Raw genomic sequence first — 19128 nt, 5'->3', positions numbered from 1 at the left:
CGGCTATTTTCACTACTCTTGTGTGACAGTCTTGCAGGATGAAGTCGGCCATTAATTTACGAGAAAAAAAACCCTAAAAAGTTGAAATGTTGATATAAGGTTTCTGCCCGACAGCAACAATATACACACATACACACACAAGCAGACAATGTGGCTTTGGGTTATTGCACTACTGACCATCGATCAATGTGTTCAGGTTTTGGTATCCAGCAGCATTGGCCAGGTTAATGCATGGGTCAAATAGGCTCCCTCTCCCCGTGCTTCCCTCCCACCCTCTCACTCCCTCTCTATAGGCTGGACAAGAACTGCTACTGAAAGTGTCTAAAGTGGGAAGTGCAGGTCAGGAAGCAGCACCCTATAGCCCTAAAGGAAGTTGTACGTTACATCTGTTTACATTCCCAGGTCATGAAAAAACATTTTGTGATTGGTTGAAAAAAAAAGACAGCTTCCTAAAGTACACACGGAACGGAAATCTCGCCCTATAGACACTTTCAGCCATAGCAGTGATTCTCTGGGCCGTTGACACAAATAATTTGACACAAAATATTGATTTAAACATTTTATTAGCTTACACGCTTTCCCCTTCCATAGCAACATAAACAGAGGCACATAACAGTGGTCTGTTGTTCCGAAATAACAGACCGCAGAATGCCATGATTCATCAGTCAGAATCGAGTATTTTACAAGGACATGCAAAAGGTCAGACAGAGACAATAGCTGCGAAGGAGACTGTTTTGTATGCACAAGAGAGAATGCTCTGATGGGTGAATTATGTATGACTCTAAAGGCAAGCGTCTTAACCACATGATTGACAGGCATGCACCCTGAAATACCAAGGAACAACAACTTCTTTGAAGAGTTTCCTCTAACTTGGGGCTCTGTGAATGCACTCGTTGGTTGCTCAGCTGCAATCACACTGCATTTCACCCTGTTCAAATGAATGTTGGATATGCTACGGTATCTGCTCCTCTTCTTTGACTTTGATCTCTTTTGATAATAAACATTATGTAAAATACATACTTACATTGTCACACCATTATCAAATGGATAAAACGCAAAAAAGCCAGTGGTTTATTTTTGCGGTCCTTTATGTGTAAAGTATGTAGTGTTGCGTGTTAAAGGGGAATTTTGGACTAAAGTTTTCTTACCTTTTCTATGACGTTATGATATCTTAGGATGAATGGTACAATAGAAACATTTCATAACTCCTTAGGTTAGATCACATATTTTAATAGCTTTTTTTGTAATTTTTTTTGATGAGATCTGAAAAAAAAAAAAACAGAAGTCTCGCTAGACAAGATTGAAATCTCGTCTAGCGAGACTTCTGTTTTTTTTTTTTTTTTTTTTTTTTGGGACAGTGTTCTGTCACTATCTCATCAGATCTCATCAAAAAAAATTACAAAAAAAGCTATTAAAATATGTGATCTAACCTAAGGCCTATCCGCGCACCTTTTAAGCTGTGGCGGCTCAGGGGTGGAGTTATGAAATTTTTCTACTGTACCATTCATCCTAAGATATCATAACGTCATAGAAAAGGTAAGAAAACTTTAGTCCAAAATTCTCCTTTAAGTCCACGCAAAAAGTGTCCTTGTGCATGTCAATCCAAGCACCCATAGGTGAAAGAAAAATGTCCTTGTGGGCAAAGTGCGGGTGTGCCTTCCACACCTTCAGGTGAAAAGACAGAGGAAAAATGGGGCCTAAATTAGTTACCAGCTGAAGAAGGGAAATCATTATGGGAACTTGGTCGACACTTGCTCAAAATTGTACAAATGTTACTGCTGGCTGCACTTTTTTTCAATATTCATTTGCCTTAATTTCTGTAGCTGTATTGCAATTTTTCAGTGATTCTGAATGGCGAGGAAGAATGAACATAGTTTGATCCAAAACAACAGCCATACGTAATCCTGCACTAATGCACTTGATGTTTAAAAGTGAATCCCCACGGTGTTCCAACTGCTAAACTTGAGTGCGATTTGTTTTTGTTTTTTAACTGAACTTCATTAATTGGTTCAAAACAACACATTTGTTGTTTCCTCAGGACACCAGCTGGTGATTTCCAGAGGATTTGATCACGCAGCATCAAAAGAACATTCTCAGGTGGGGCGGCGGTGGCTCATGGCAGAGTCCTGCAACGGGCCGGGTACCCGCGGATACCCGACGGGTACCCGCGTTTGACGGGTGAAAACGGGTGAAAATTTTACTTTGATAAGATCACGGGTACGGGGACGGGCGGTACTGAACTAATCGCGGGCGGGTATCATTTTATTGTGAAAATCAGAGAGCACTGTTTCCGCCCAAACAACGTAACTTGTGTAACTTAACAGCACAATTGCATGGAGCATGCTGGTCAGTTATCTTAACTCACAAAAACACATTGAACATCCTGTTAAACCTTCAAATTAAAAGTATCTGATGACTTAAACAACGACACATGTGTGCTGCGTAGATGCGCGTTCGCGCGTGGCTTAAGCTCGCTCCTCCGTCTTCACTTGATTTCTGTACAAGCCTGACCACTGAATGTAGCGCTGTTGTTGAAGGCTGCTATCTTTTTCAACACACTTTTCAATAGGATTTACATTTTACACGGGTAAACGGGCGGACAACGGGTCGTTTATTTGACGGGCGGGGCGGGTCTGGTTCGTATTTTGAAATTATCATGGGTGACGGGTCGGTCTACGGATCTGAGTATTGACGGGCGGGGCGGGCGCGGGTTCTCAAAATTGGACCCGTGCAGGACTCTGGCTCATGGGTAGAGTGGCCAGTAGAGCGGGCGGATGGAAGCCGCGAGGTTTCCAGTTCGATCCCGGGCTCCCCCAGAAGAGTTACTGTCGAAGTGTCCTTGAGCAAGACGCTGAACCCCTAAGTGCTCCCGATGAGCAGGTTGGTGCCTTGCATGGTTTCCTCCGCCATCGGTGTATGAATGTGTGTGTGTGTGAATGGGTGAATGTAATGCACAATCTATGTAAAGCGCTTTGGATAAAAGCGCTATATAAATGCACCATTTACCATTTAGGTGCAATCACTCTTTCAATGACTTTGATAGGCTTCTAAATATAGACAATTACAGGAGAACATAACCCACTAGCTCGTACAGGTGTATGTTGCGCATACGTGACCTGTGGTGCGTACGTGCATGTCCCAACAAAAGCGAGACGGAACCACATTAGGATAGAGTCGTAAGCGACAGTACAGTATAATATATATACACACATACCACAAAGCAATGCATTACTCCCAGGACAGGTAGACAATAGTAGAGGAAGAATGGGGCGTGTATGGTTTTGTATGCGTGTGTTTATTTTTTCTACAATTGCATGGTTTCTCCACAATGGCTTGGGAAGCATGCCAACAGATTAGCCATGTGCCAAAAATCCAGCGGTTATATCTCCTGGTTGGATAAAGATGGTGAAATAACACAGATGGGTTTCAGGGTCTTGACCTCAAGGAGGTTTTTGGAACGGGTCGACAGCGCTTGCTCCCTAAAGGGACACAAAGAGAAAGTATCAGTGATCACAACCAGACACAACAGACATGAGCCACACGGCACACGCACAAAGACCTGCACCAAACACACAGAGAGAAAACACTCTGTGCCTGTCAAACGGTGCAGAAGTGAAGTCACTCCACGTATGTATGTACGTATGCGCGGCGTCACTGTATCCTGTGTGGGGTTATGTATGAGTGTGCGCGTGTGTGTTGGGGGAGGGGGGGGGTCATAAATGATGTATCTTGTGAATATGTGGATGAGTGGGGTTTATAAATGCTTTATTGTATGTGGATGGGTAGAAGGTCTTTACTGTACTTTATTTATCTCAACAAAACAAAATGCTCCCTTAATGTGAACACATTGAGTTTATTTTGTATGAAATGAGCTATACAAATAAAACCTGACTTGAACTTCTCTATTATTTTATGGTGAGGGTCTGTCTATGTTTTGTGTCTCCCTGGTTGTCAATTTTGAAAGTATCCCTATGGCACTTTTCTTTCTTCCTAATAAATTCACAAAAGTCCATAACCCCATCCACGGAGTGTGACTCTGCCATGTCTTCATATGAATATGTAGCAATAACACTGACACTTAAAAGACATCCTGTCATGGCCACTTCCTCCGTGTCTCTGTTGGACAAATGTTCCTCCAGCTAAACAATGTCCTCTCTCTCTCTGCAGGGGCCTTCATCATCTGCACCCAATCACAAGAACTATCTGGAGAGATGCACGGCAGCAGAGCCTATGAGAGCCTGTGCACGTGAGCGTGTCCCTTTGTGTGTATACAGTACTGTGTGTGTGTGTGTGTGTGTGTGTGTGTGTGTGTTGCTATACTTGTGAGGGCCAAATGTCCCATCAAGTATAGAAGAATTTGGGTTTTAGACATTGTGAGGACCATGTTGTGTCATTTTTAGATTTCTTTGGCTATTAAAAAATTGCAGATATACAAGCTCATAGCGCGTTTTGAGTGCCGCGCCACAAACTTGTAGATCTGCTATTTTTGAAAAATCATGAAAATGTGTGCAAATCTTTGAATACATATATTTTTTTGAAACATTCTGAACTCAAATCTTTGCTTCTGGGGGTCCCTGGAGAAATGGTTGTTTTATGGTAAAGAATAAGAAAAGGGTTAGGTTTAGGGGTTAGGGTTAGTTTTCCCTATTTTATACTTGGTTGTGTCGCACAAATAGCTGATCTACATGTTCACAAATGTTGTAGGCTGTAGGTCTGCAATTTTCAGCAATTTTCAATGCCGTCCTAAAATGTTGATGTCCTCACAGGTATAGTAATACAAACTTGTGTGTGCATGTGCGTGCGTGCATGCGTGTGTGGAACAAAGCACAGAGGCTATTGGCAAACACCTCCCTCCAGTCTTTATTAGTCATCTCTCTTGCTGGTTTGGAAGAGCAGTCCGGCGCCTTGGGAGTCAGCCACACAGGGCAGACAGACAGACGAAAGAAGTAAAAAGAAAAACACACCAAAAAAACGATGAGACTCCCGGCCATGTCCAAGAAGTCTCAGCATTCTCTGAAAGTCCTAAAGTTGTTCACTGGCAGGATGACAGCTCCCCCAGGGACTGGCAGATGTCCTAAGGAAAATTAGCCCTGTGTGCTGGATATTTTGCTGATCTTTACACAAAAAAGACCCTAAAGTCTGCATTTTTTGTTCTTTGGATTGCAACCGCAAGGGAAACCCAGAGGGTACCTTGAAGAACTCTGTCATGTAGTGTTCATTACTGGCTCTTTTCGACTATGAAGGAGGGTAAACCCAGAACCTTCCATAACCTGAAACTTTCCAGAGCCCACAAAATTCTGTGATGTATTTTTTTGTTGACGTTTCCATTATAAACAGAACCACCCCTGAAAGGGAAGGTACTTCATTAAAAAAGCGAACATAGCCGACCTACAAGCTCACAATGGGTCGCATCACAGCACGTTGTAAGCTTGAAGATCGGCTATTTTCACTATTTTAGATTGAATTTTTTTAAGTATAAGTTCTAAGTTCAGGGTTAGTGCCACCTCCTGAGCAGGGCACAAATTAGGTTCCGAGAACCTTATCTGAAAGCCATAGCATATGGAGACAAATGCAGAACCTGTGAAATACGGCACGCCATGGTTCACTTGTTTCTTGTAGTCAAAAAGAGCCATAAATCTGGTACTTAAATAACCACGGCAGGTATTTACCTGATTGAAGAGGTCCTTGTTGAGTCCCCTCCACTCATCCCCTTCAGACTGCAGGTTAACATCAGTATCCCACGAAGACATCCTTCTGTTATGGAAAGGCCATTTTTAAGCATTTTCTGCTTGCTTTCTATAAATGTTCTGCTTGAGCTGCCATGCGGGCATCCCTGTAGATGCATGTTGTTTTTCAAAAAGCAAGCACAGGATGGGCTTTAAAATTATAGGGTTTCTTTTCATTGTTTCTGGCCCTGACCAGGCCCCATATTTCCACAACTCTCCCGTCTTTGTCTCTGGCAGGGGATGTATACAGGGCCCTTTGTTGTAGTGTAATACTGTACTGTGTTGTTATTGTATTGCATTACTACTTAGACAAGTGGAATTTAACGATAGGTTGATTGGCGCTATTATCTGTGTATCGTATCTTTCATTTGGACTGCTGGGAGTATTTTTATTATTTCCTGATGTGCGTTTGCTTGTTGCTATGTCTGCTGCAAATGCCGGCTGCTGCTGATTGCAATGTGTAGGGAGATTTGTGACATACTGTACATCGACATGTGTAGTAATTTATTTTTTCATCAATCAATCAATGGAGCCCCACATCATTCCTTGGCGTAGATTCTCCGTGTGGTCTCTCAGTTACATCCACATCAATCGATCAATCAAGCAGCTCATTCTATGCCAACGTCTGTCTTGCCTCTTCTCGTGCCCGAGTTATGCTTGGTTGCGTGCCATGGTTGCCTGGCGAAAATAGCCGATGTACAAGCTCATCGCAACGCGTTGAGAGCTTGTAGATCTGCTATTTCCGGTGTGTGACACCGGCGCGCAACTAAGTGTAAATCACCCTTTTACCTGTCACAGCAGTGAGCGCCAACCTCCTGTACGGGGCTGTCACCCGGTGAAGTCTTCCTCAGCTCCTCTACCTTTTTCTCCAAGGTGTGGACCTTTTGTATCAGAACTTCCCTCTCCTCTGTCAGAGTGTCTTTGAACCTGGAGCAAAGAGGAGTAAAGAGGATCAAAAAAACGAATTTCACCCACTTCTTTTCACCATTCTGAGTGTACACGCATCCGACAGACTAAACGGGCGTTAGATACAAAAGGCAAGATATGGAAATATAATTAAGGCACTGGATTTATACTGAACCTCAACTGTAAGGGTGAAACATTCATCAATAGAAAATCTATTTATTCAATTTGAGTAGTTGAATGATCTAATATAATTTAGTGATGCATCATGTAAATATTTCTAGTGTGTGCTGTTCACAACTCCACCAAAATGTGAATCCTTGTCTTTGTTCCATATTATCGCACAATGAAAGTGTTATGACTATTTGGTAAACATAGAAATTTCAAGATGTCTGTTTGGGTTCAGATCACTTGTGATGAGCATTTACCATAATTTTTTACTTAATTTATGGTCTAAATTAATCACATAGATTAATCGAATAATCTAAACACATTAAATCTACAGATTGACCGGTAATTCATTATGAAAATAATCACTAGTTGAAGCCTTACTCAGCTGGTATTCATTGGGCCTACACCCATACTCAGCATACTGGCTGTCTTATTATTGTTTAAAGTGGCAGCAATTGCAGAAGTGCCCCACACTTACATTATTTGTTTTAAATAGTTTCTCTGCTCTCTAAAATTAGAGGTTTATTAGAGGCCCATCTAAAATAAACCTGGAGGCACAAATGTAGTTATATTAACCAGTGGTGGAAAGTACTTTTACTCAAGTGCTGTGCTGTATTTTGAGGTTCTGAAGGCTACTTTACAGGTGTATGCCCATTTTCTATGCTTTATATTTCTACTCCATTACATGTCAGAGGCAAATATTGTACTTTTAACTCCACTACAACTATTTGAAAACTTAAGCTACAGGCTACGTTATCGATTTTCGATTATTATTATAAACATACATTAACCAACTGAGCGCTATTTTGTAATTTAGTCTATAAAAAAATGCCAATTTACTAGTGGACCCATGAGGGGGGTACATTTGGTTACATTTCTACGTAGCCTATTTGGTACATCCATTTGGTTACATTAGTACACTCACTCAGTTAAATTAACACTCAGGATTTGACACTATATACTTAGTTGACAGGGGTCCCCCGGGGCTCTATACTTTGTCTGCATCTTTTTCCCTCTACACTCTCTTCGGCTGAGATGACTCAGCGCACCGCGTTGTGAGCTTGTAGATTGGCTATTTTCGTCGAATGTTCCCTCCCTAATATGGATGCTATCTTACATGGTTAATGAACTTCAGACACCACAAGGGCATCCCTAGTCTTTGAATGTGTGGCAGAAGTCATTAGAAGTCACTTGCGGGGGCGCCGAAGGCCTAGTGGTTATGGTGCATACCACATGGATCTAATGCAGTAATGCCCGATGGCCTTTGCTATGTGTCACTCCCCGTCTCTCTCCCTGTTTCATGTCAAGTCTTCACTGTGCTATCCAAATAAAGGCAGAATAGTTAAAGCTTTTCTTTTTTAAAGTCACTTGCAGGGCGATACTTGCTGGCCACTGGGTTAGTGTTGAAGTGTCCTTGACACTGAACTCCTAAACTGCTCCCGATGAGCAGCCTTGCATGGTATCCTCCGCCATCGGTGTGTGAATGTACTAAGAGGATAAATACAAATACATTTAACCCATTAAGACTGGGAACACATCTGTGTCATTTTTAGATTTGAGCTAAAAAGCATTATTTTACACTTTGGCTATTCAAAAATAGCAGATATACAAGCTCATATTTTTTAAAGCGAACATATGAAATCTTTGCTTCTGAGGCCTAGAACTAAATATTTTGAGATGGGGGTCCGCGGCCAAATACATGTAATGTTGGGGGTCCTTGACATGAAAAAGTTTGAGCACCACTGATATAGCAACATACGTTTTTTTCAGAAACCAGTTAGGATTTAGAAGACATTTGTATCCAGAAAATCCAACAAATGCACCAGTAATTGTTGTAGTAAAGTGGGCCAGAGGCAGCATGGCTCTCACCCATTACCCTACGCATCTGCTGCTCTGACCATGCCAAAGGGAATATTTGGTCAGGGAGTTAAGTTGGTGTGATATTAAATGGGCATAAGACATTTTTAAGTTTCTCACAGGAGAAATTAATTCAGCTGAAACAACCTGGTAATGTAAACTTGGTCTGTACCCAATGTTGGCTGGGCTAAACATTTAAGGAACACATGAGCTTCATTTATTTCAAATGTTATGGTCACAGGAATTTTCTGCCTCCTTTGTGGATTTCATAGCTGTCGGGGTGGAAACCTTGTATGTCCAAAACCATTCCTTTTTTATTATTATTTTGAAAACATTTAAAAATAGTGAAAATAGCCAATGTACAAGCTCACAGCACATTGCATTGTGACGCGTTGTGAGCTTGTTGAAATATGGAGATACGTGGTTTCTACCCGACGGCAATGATTTGCTTGCCAGTAAAGGTTGGAACCCCTGCCCGTAATTACAGGACAAAGGGCAGTGCTTGTGTGTGTGTGTGTGTGTGTGTGTGTGTGTGTGTGTGTGTGTGTGTGTGTGTGTGTGTGTGTGTGTGTGTGTGTGTGTGTGTGTGTGTGTGTGTGTGTGTGTGTGTGTGTGTGTGTGTGTGTGTGTGTGTGTGTGTGTGTGTGTGTGTGCGTGCGTGCGTGCGTGTAATAAAAAGCTCACCTCTTGACACAGCAGATCCAGTAGCGTTGCTGCACACACAGCCACTCAAACTGCTCCGCCGTCTCCTGCAGTTTCCTCAGACTGACCTCATTTTCCTGCTGCAGTTCCCTCACCTCACAAAGAAACAAAAGGATTTGGACGGTCCCGCAAACATGTGTGAATCTGAATTCAACAATCATTATTATCATTCCAAAGGATGACTAGATGAATGAAAGCAACAGAGTCAGAACGAATCTTGGTGTCGCGGTGCATTCACAGAAAACAGTGCTGTAGAGGCCAGACACAGCACACATTAAGGCAAAAATAATGTATCTAAAAATGAAATGATACAATATTTAGAAATCTTGAAATTGACCATAGTCCGCTGGGTATTTACAGGTGCAAAAGTCCCGTTCTAAGTCCTGATGGACGTGTGGCAGGAACAAGCAACAGTAGGATGGCCTTGGGGAAACTGGAACAGTAATGACAATTAGTTTCAGGCATGTCTGGGTCAGCAACAGGACATGGAGGTCACATGCCCTGTGCCTCCCCAGACTGCCAAGGGCCCAAATGCCCATGGGTATGTCATTACTATCACTGATTTCTATTGGATCATGTGCCCTTGCAGACGAAATGATAAAAGCAGGGAGGGAGGCGGGGAAGTATACATTATGCTTACCCTGGGGCCCCCTGGTGGTATTATCTGGGCATAGTTTCAGTCTATATTTAAGGCACAAATACATAAGAGGTTGCTGTGTAAATGTGAAAACATCTCTCCCTACCCCTTGTCTCCCTAGAGCTCTAGGAGCTCTAGGGAGACAACATTTTCAAAATTATTCAAGATTTCTACATTTTCTACATTTTCAAAATGATTCAAGATTTTAACAAATGTTTTAAAAATTCAAATAGCTATAGTATAAAGTGTTTGAACTGATTTTGATGCTATATTAACTCATTTAGCGAGGGACCCCCTGGAAACCCTTCAAGGACCCCACTTGTCCCAGTTCCTTTACTGGCACTTCTCGTTCACATGAACTTTCAGGATCATAGGAATATTTTTGTGCACTTTGGCTATGATCCTTTGTTTCCTCATCAGGGTGATCTAAGATCTCATGAAGGAAATGTTCAATCCACACACAGTCAGCCATACGCCCTGTCTACCAGTGCTGGAGCAAGAACCCTGCTGCTCACTTACTGAACATCGCTGTGGATAGTAGCGTAACCTGACAGTCACAAATGTACGGATAAATGGATAAATGTTAATGGGTGCTTGCTTATAATTGTGGTACTTCGTCTTATTCCACTGACTTGATCCGAGTCACTCTGGATGACAGCAGAATTTAAATGGTAAAATACAGTATGACAGTAATGTAATGTAAACAGGATTAGGTGCAGGAGCCGTGCTTTCAGATCCGACTGGACTTGTGTCAGGGTTGTGTCACAGCCCCGCCCCTGGAAGCCAAACCCCAGTTATCAAACCCAGGTTTTATAACAGGAATGAGGATCAATCGATCAATTTATATACTCCATAGTCCATATTACAAGTTGGGTGGCATATACGTGTTAGCTTGTGAATTTATTCGTAAGTAAAAAATAACAAATACAATAACAGTGCATCGCCCCGTTATGCTCAGTGTGCATGTACTCATATTTAATATCAAAACATCGGGCGGTGTTTGGCTTCCAGGGGCGGGGCTGTGACACAACCCTGACACAAGTCCGTTGGATCCGAAAGCACGCATGCAGGAGTTGTCCCCTCACCTTGGTTTGGTAGCTGCTATGTAGCTCATTCAGCTCTGCTGTCTGTTCTGTGTTTATCTTCTGAAGGGCCTCCAGCTCCATGGTTTTACTGTTGGTTTGAATATTTTTTTAAATGTTATTAGACAGAAATGTAAAAACAGCACGAGTACAGTCAAACACTATGTCTAAAAGGATAACACCAAAAAAGTCATTGCGGTCTTCGTTTCACACTAATGGATTATGGTCAAGAAAACGAAGCACTGGGGAAAATGGCCGAATGGTTACGGCGCGTACCACATATGCAATACAATGCCTGGCAGTGAGTCCCCGGTTCTATTCCCGGGCCAGCCAGACCATTTGCTGCATGTCACTCCCCTACTCGGTTTCCCGTCTCTATTACAAATGAACGGTTGAAAAGCCCCCAAAATAACTTGTAAATAAATAAATCAAGTAAGCACTGAGTACGTATTACTGAAGCAAAAATATCTGGAGTATACTCCTTTTTGTACAAGATTGCTCTTTGGATGTGCTTGGATACATTCCACTTTCATAACTCAAGCAGGTCAAGGGCCAGACAGCAGAGGTTGGATGGGGGGGTTACCGCATCAGTACAATTCAGATAGTACCAGTGTAGTTTGCAATAACAGATTGAAAGCATGCAAAGTTTGTTTTCAAATGGTTTCCTAAGATTGTTTAAACTTTCTTGGACTCAGCGTATTGTCCTTTGTAGCAAACTCCACCCTACTGGTCGCTATTTATTAGACTAAACATTTAGACTTAGTTTTGTATTGAACGTATACATGGCTGTATACATACATATATGTATATAGACTGTATAGAACTTTGTGCACAAGGCACACCAATGTGCAAGTCGAAATCTCAAAGCACACGTGTGTTCATAGCAAAAACAGCTGCTCTACAAGCTCACAACACACGATGCAATGTGCTAGCTTGTAGATCGGCTATTTTCAATATCGTTTTTAAGTTTGTGGGGAAGAAAGTAAAAAATTATAAAAATCATCATAATGATATGCCCAAAATAGGGATAGTAGTTCAAATCTTTTTTAGGGTATTGAATGTGCCTCTATATTGGGAAATGAGTGAGCATAAAGTACTGATATAGTAAATAAAATAATTGTGGAAATAATGTGTCTCACGGCAGTGCCTCGGTACAACGTTTTGGAACCACTGATATGGGCTATTCATTTTGACATACATTACATTTGATCTACATACTGGTAAAACGTTTAAAATTAAAAGCACTATGACCTGTGCATCGACTGGTGTTGTGTATCTGATATGCTGTCCCTGTTTACTTGCATACTGTGTAGGTGAAACGTCCAGACAACTCAAACAGAGGATCAGTGAACATAAAAGTTAAATCCAGAGGAACGATCAGGACTATCCCGTCACATTCCATTTTAATGCAGCTACGCCCAAATATGGAGTGTGTTGTCTAACCTCAATTTGTCGTCATGGCATCAGGCACAAACAAATCAGTCAGCTCCATATATGGACACAACCATTTGCCACATCTATTGTCCCAGAGCTGTGACTCTGACCCTTAGACGTCTAGCTATTCGTTACCTGTCTAGATTTTATGATAATTCTACCACCACACGTCTCTGGATATCTGCCATATAATATCTAACGTAACCCTGAAGTTCATCTCTTTCATCATCACAGCAGTAAGCTGGGGCACCCCTGGAATCACTGTGCGATAACGTATTCTGATACTAAGCCAACTTCCCTAATGCTCCGCGGGGGATTTGAGGTCAGCAAATTGATGGGGAAGTTCGCTGCCGCTTTGGAGGGTGTGCACATTTCTGCCGACTTTAAAATCACAGATCTGAACTCCGATGTTTTTTCAGTCAACCTTGAGACAACATTACAAGCTGAAGACCTGTTCTGCCTGTTTGCAGAACAGCTGGTGACAGCTTCACTTGGCCTGACTTTGTGGGAGATGGTAATCAAAAAAGTTGGGGAGCGTTTCATTAATTTTAATGTTTCTTTGCGTAGTACGCGCCCTTATCTAAGCTAGCGTTAGTCTTTTTTCCCCTTACTTTTTACTTGGTTTGAACAGCTGGGCGGAATGAACGAGCATGTATTTAAATCAAGCTGCTGCCAATATAATACGTCTTAAGACAACAGGGGATATATACACTTTTGTATTTCCAAACCTCTTCTTTCACATGTCTAAGCTATCATGGGCCCTAGCAGGAGGGCTGCTTGGAATGTTTGGCCCCAGGAAAAAGTATCACAAAGGACACTCAGTATTTATGAAATAACATGATCAGAATTTATTTTGCATCTTTGAGGGCCACTGTCAGCCAAGGACCTTGGGAGCTTTATCAGTTTTATTTCAGGGCCCTGGGAAAAGTTATCCAAAGGAAATTTCCCCCCACTCCTTCAATACACAACCACAAATGTGATTAAAACTATTTTGACCATTTATGTTTCATTTTATTTTTCACGAGACATGTACCATCATCTAGTGTTCTACTATCATCTACTATCATCTAGTATATATGCTTTTTGAAGGGTTACATAATCAAATCTTTGAGTTGAGTCTTGCCAGTGCAATATTCAGGTAATAATGAGGTAATAATAAATAATGTAATAATAAATAATAAGGTCATAATAATCAGGAAACGTCTAATTTCAGAATTCAAAATTCAATAGAGGATACTAAATTGAAAATGTCTCTCTACTCTACTGTATCTCTCTCCACTGTGATGTCTAAGTAGAAATGCCTGAAAATAATATTTTAAAATATTTTTCTCTGCTTTTTTCTCTGGAAACCATTATGCACCACCAGCCTACCTGTGCAGCTCCGCCTGCAGGCTTTCTGAAAGTGCAGCTCTGTGCTGAGCCTCAGCGTGGAGCTCCATGACCAGGCTCTCCAGCTGTCCCTCTGTGCTCTGCAGACACAACAGCTCTGCGTTGACCTGCTCCAGTTGGCCCACCAGAGCAGCCTCTCTAGAGCTCTCACTCACTGGCACCTGCCTCACTTGCTGCTGCAGGAACTCTACCAGCTCCTGGAGAAGAGGAGATGCAAGGGACTAGATTAAATACAGTAAGCACACACAGGCATGTATTCTACATGTAGTACAAGGGAGACCCTCAGGAACACGCACGCACGCGCAAGCAAGCTTGCTTAAGGTTGTCCATCATGTCCAATGACGCACGCACGCACGCGCGCGCACACACACACACACACACACACACACACACACACACACACACACACACACACACACACTATAGCAATATACATTTAAACGTTCAGGCATTGGCTTAAATAAGGCTATGTGAATAGAAGGCGCCGGAATGGAGTATGACCTGGGGGGACACATCAGGGACATGTGGACCGTGCGGCGTGCACACGTGCGTTTTTTTTCGGGTGGGTTTGTTGATTTCTGGGGGGGATAATTCGGTTATTTCGGTTAATTCGGTTCGCCTCGCTGTGGTCGCGAGGTGCGGGGGACTGGACTGATTTTATTATTATTATTTTTTTTAAATCATTCTTTTTTCTTTTTCAACTTTTATTTTTTTGGCTGGACTGAATAGTGGGGGGACACAGTGTCCTTTAATTAAACAGGCGCCGGCGCCACTGCTATGTGTCATGTTAATATGCATGTCTAAATCCACCTCTGGCTACAGTAGCAATAGATTGAGCAAGTCCAGACGTGATCAACACGAAAAACTTCAACTAACACAGACACAGTCGGGGCCAGGTAGCCACGTGGAAAGGAGAAGAAAATGAGAGGGGGAAAATAACCATTCAAATTCAATTCATAATATTGTTGGTATCCCTGTTTTTTTATTGGGAATGTCATTATTGTAAAAATCTTTCCAAAATCTTCAAATATTTTAGCAAATAGCAAAACAATAGCAAAGGTAGCATGTGAGCTGCTTGTAGATGGTTTTTTTTTTCTTCTTTTTTAAGCAATTTTTAAGCCATAGGTTATGGCTATTTGGGGGTCCTTGGCATGTAATGGTTTGGGAACCCCTGAACCAACAATCCCCCTCCCATGCTTCCAGAGGTAGTGTTTGACCTTTAGCAGTGCTTGAGTACACGGTACCTAACCCCCACCGTGGAGCTGCCTGGTATCTCTGCCATAGGCGGTTTCCAGGTGTGGAACTGGAATGACTGTTAAGCAAAAAGAGCGTTAGAATAACTTGCCGGCTCAGCAAAACCTTATTGAATAATTAGAGGGCAGGACAATGGTGGCATTAAAATGGAATTTGTTAAGTCACTTCATTATATTTTATAAGAGAGAATCCATAAATTATGACCAAACAAGAGCAGCTCACAGAGTGAATGGCAATAAAAGCATGCATTACATACAATGTCAACACTGGGCACTTAATTGCAATGTAATTATAGTAATTGCAGTCTAGGTGGCCAACTGGCACCGCTGTGGTTCTATGCCTGTGCAGATCCCAAGAAAATGGTGAGGTTGGAGTGAGGTTAAACATCACTGACACAAATGAAAGATGTTTTAGCACTGGAAAGACGTTGGCCGCCAACCTAATGAGTGCTTCATGACAAGACTGCAATTATAACAGCACATTTAGAAGGTTAACATGGAACCAAATGTTCCTCTGCGGATCACAGTGTGGTCAATTACTAGAGTCAAATTTAGGGTTTTCCTTCGACTACGTGTTCACTTTGGAAGAAAAGTCACTGCCTGTGATTCGCTAAAATGTCTAAAATATAGCTAAAGACCTGCCTGTATGCAGAGACGTATGCTTTAACTATAGTGTGAACCAATGGTGTATTCTACTTTGATGGAAGCAATCACACACTAAGTCAGTATTTTCAGAAGGTGGATATTCCGTTTTTGAATTATATACATTTCAATAGTGGAGATACATTGCAGTGTGCATACTTTTAAAAGAAGGCCGATGCACACCTCAAAGGGTTAGTGACAGGTGCGTAGGACAACCAGGAAGGTCCAAATGTTCAGAAAGGGATCTATGATATCAAATCAAAGGAAAAAGGTCCCGCACACTGTCTGGAACTGTCTGGCAAAAAGGATGCTCTTTATTAAATCAACGTTTCGGTCGTTAGACCTTCATCAGGACAAGCAAGAGTGCAGTGCAGTGACAAGAGAGAAGTCACAAAAATCTAATCATGTGGTTCTTGGGATCCACATGGGAAGGGCATGGCTCCAATGTGGATCTAGGACTTCATGTGGCCAGCCTCTGCCGTATCAGCGCTGCGAGCTTGTACATCTGCTATTTTAGGTGACCCTGGCACAAAACATTTTCAGATGGGTGTCCGCAGTCAAATACATATCATTTTGGGGGTCCTTGACACGAAAACGTTTGAGAACCCGTGCTCTAATGCAGCGGTTCTCAACCTTTTCAGACCGCGACCCCTAAAGTAATCATATTTGAACTGGGGACCCCCCACCCTGACAAGCACTTGGAATTGTAGGAATTGAGGCATTTATTACATTTTGTTTGACCCGGTTCCACAGATAAATATTGTATTTTAATTTTTTCAGGTATTAAAAAGGTCTTAAAAGTCCTTAAATTGTCACTTCACTGTCATCTGAGGACCCCGCCGGGGGTCCCGAGCCACAGGTTGAGAACCAGTGCTCCAATGCATGGTGGTGCATTAACCTAGTAGAAGTCAATTAGATCTTCTCACACACACATCAGAGAAATTCACAAAAACAAATGTTTTTCATTGTTTTAAACCAAAAACAAATACCATGACATTTTTTTCAACGGTACTTTAAATGTATGTCCTGTTATCATTCAAATCTTACTGTTTTGCCAATTATTTAGGGGCCCACTTGCAATATCCTCACGGTCCACCAGTGGGCCGTGGCCCGCAGGTTGAGCATCACTGTGCTAACTGTACCTGTTGCTGCTGCAGCCTGCTGGTGAGCTGGCCATGTTTGACCCTGTGCTCCATGTTGATCTTCTCCTGCTGGAGGAGACGAGAGGCCATGACTTCCAGATCGTTCTGCAGGGTCCTTTGCCTCTCCCTGGACACCAAACACTCCCTCTCCAATAGCACTGTTATGCAGAGAACAAAAGACCAGAATAATGTTTTTGTTTTCCTAACCACTTAACCCATTGAATCCGGGAACGCATGCTACAAATGTCTTCTAAATCCTAGCAGTTTTCTGAAAAACAAACGAATGTTGCTATATCAGTGGTTCTCTAACTTTTTCATGTCAAGGACCCCCAAAATCATTACAAGTATTTGGCCGCGGACCCCCATCGGAAAATATTTTGTTCCAGGACCCCCAGAAGCAAAGATTTGAGTCAAAAATGTTCCCTTTAAAATATATTCATAGATTTGCACACATTTTCAAGATTTTTCTAAAATAGCCAAAGTATAAAATAATGGTTATAGCTAAAATCTAAAATGACACAGATGCGTTCCCGGTTTGAATGGGTTAAACCCCAGCATCCGTATTGTGGGGAAAGCTTTCGCAGAAAATAGCAGATCGACAAGCTCACAATGGGTTGCGTTGCAAGGCGTTGTGAGCTTGCCGGTTGGCTATTTTCAGCGAAAGCTTTCCCCACAATAACAGAAAACCAAAAATACCCTATAGTATAGAGCCCTGAGTTTAAGTGGTTAAGCCTTATATGAACCTATTCTTCATCAGACCACAATTTTCAACAATAGGGAAACTAACTGATCTACAAGTTCACAACTCATTGTGAGCTTGTAGCTTGGGCTATTTCTGACAATTCTGGGATGACAGGTTGAAAGTGGTCAAGGAGACCAAAGTAATGTGTTTTTTGTCATATGTGTAGTAACTGGCTGAGCCAATAACAGAGACACCGTGGTTATATTTGATTAAAACTGAAAAAACTTGAAGCTGCATTGTGGAATATGTTTGATGGTCACAAGGCCTCAGTTTGGATAGCTGAACTCTTATAATCTTGCATTATCTGCTGTAAAATAACAGCATGTAATAAGATAGTAGCTTGTGGTGGTTTCATGTGATACTAAATATTAATTTGCAGGTTAGGAATGTCATACAATGTTATGTTGGTGTCCATATACACCACCATAACTAAAGTAATGATGATGATAAATGACTTTGCAAAAGAATAAATCAAACATTGCCCATAGCTATTTAAAACACTTAGCTGACTGGGGCCCCCAGGGCTCTATACTTGGTCTGTTCCTTTTTTACCTCTAGTCTACACCAAATCTCTTCAGCAAAAATAGCAGATCTACAAGATCACATATCACATTGTGATCTTGTAGATATGCCTATAATGTTCACTCCAGAATAGGGACGCTAACCTAGGGTTCATATGGTTAAATAGTAGCTCTGTTCTACACCAGGTAAAATGTTTCATTGACCTCCTAAAACGTCCCTGTTGCATTTAAAACGTACCTTTCTCGTGTGCCAGGCGGGTACACTTGGCCGTGAGGTATTGGATCTGGCTGTAGTCTTCATCCCTGTGCGCTCGGAAGAACTTCTTCATCCCTGTCTTGCTTTTAACTGTCCCTTTATCTCTCCCTCACTGCAGCTCACCTGTCCTGCTCAAACGTCTCCGCCCTTTCCCATGATCCTCAGGAGGGGCAGGCGGCAGGCCCTTGATTTACTGCCTTCATCGTATTCACATGCACAAGTAGGTCACACGGTTTCTCCCCTTCAATGGTTAACTCTTTCCACGTATCTACTCGTTCTGTCTGGTCCTGGAGAACACGTGCACATGGAACACACCTACAAAGGGCAAGTTTAAGCAATAATCCATTGTGTTGTGTTTTCACAACATTAAGGCATGGTAGTGTCTGTGTGAGTGCGTGGAAGCAGTGCACACACGGATAATAGGTGTGACCTTTTGTGCACGCGTGTTGCATATTTGCATTTAGCAAATTGCATATCTAACATTTGTTGGCATTTGCGCTGAACTGCAGCAGCTGGGGATATAGCCTACAGTATAATAGTGTTATCCGAAAATCGTCCCTCCCAGGCAGGGGAGAACCAGGCATGTTGGATCTGGCAGGAGAGGAGACACATCAGGGTGGCAACTTAACAACTGTGCCCTCAGGTCAAAATATTCATTCAAGATTGCATGA

At 42.1% G+C, this 19128-nt stretch overlaps 1 protein-coding gene across 3 annotated transcripts; it reads right to left on the bottom strand.

Moving 5' to 3' along the window:
• Window positions 1–2759: 2759 nt before the first annotated feature.
• LOC308076630 (uncharacterized protein) lies at window positions 2760–18615 on the bottom strand. Of its 3 annotated transcripts, none has more exons than XM_080417057.1 (8): window positions 18440–18615; window positions 16939–17096; window positions 13884–14098; window positions 11082–11169; window positions 9342–9454; window positions 6516–6653; window positions 5670–5754; window positions 2760–4904 (listed from the first exon to the last, which is right to left on the bottom strand). In XM_080417057.1, exons 1-8 carry the CDS (start codon window positions 18528–18530, stop codon window positions 4761–4763), a joined length of 1032 nt encoding a protein of 343 aa, XP_080273183.1. In that variant the 5' UTR covers window positions 18531–18615; the 3' UTR covers window positions 2760–4760. The 3 variants fall into 3 exon arrangements, with proteins under 3 accessions (XP_080273183.1, XP_080273184.1, XP_080273185.1); XM_080417058.1 differs by having other exon boundaries at window positions 2760–3479; XM_080417059.1 differs by lacking the exons at window positions 2760–4904; window positions 5670–5754; window positions 6516–6653 and adding an exon at window positions 7878–8288.
• Window positions 18616–19128: the final 513 nt, after the last annotated feature.

Source organism: Gymnoscopelus braueri (genome assembly GCF_963280865.1).
Source record: "Gymnoscopelus braueri genome assembly, chromosome: 20".
NCBI classification, from domain to species: Eukaryota; Metazoa; Chordata; class Actinopteri; order Myctophiformes; family Myctophidae; genus Gymnoscopelus; species Gymnoscopelus braueri.
The sequence above is the reverse complement of the archived record's forward strand: the minus strand, read 5'-3'. Positions and strand labels throughout refer to the sequence as shown.

Bases quoted from the DNA above. Each gene is read 5' to 3' on its own strand.
- LOC308076630 (XM_080417057.1), bottom strand. From the start codon at position 18,530: ATGAAGAAGTTCTTCCGAGCGCACAGGGATGAAGACTACAGCCAGATC. The intron at 11,170-13,883 runs GTAGGCTGGTGG...TCAAACCAACAG, and splicing joins CTGCAGGCGGAGCTGCACAG to TAAAACCATGGAGCTGGAGG. The intron at 6,654-9,341 runs GTGAGCTTTTTA...TCTTTGCTCCAG, and splicing joins TGGATCTGCTGTGTCAAGAG to GTTCAAAGACACTCTGACAG.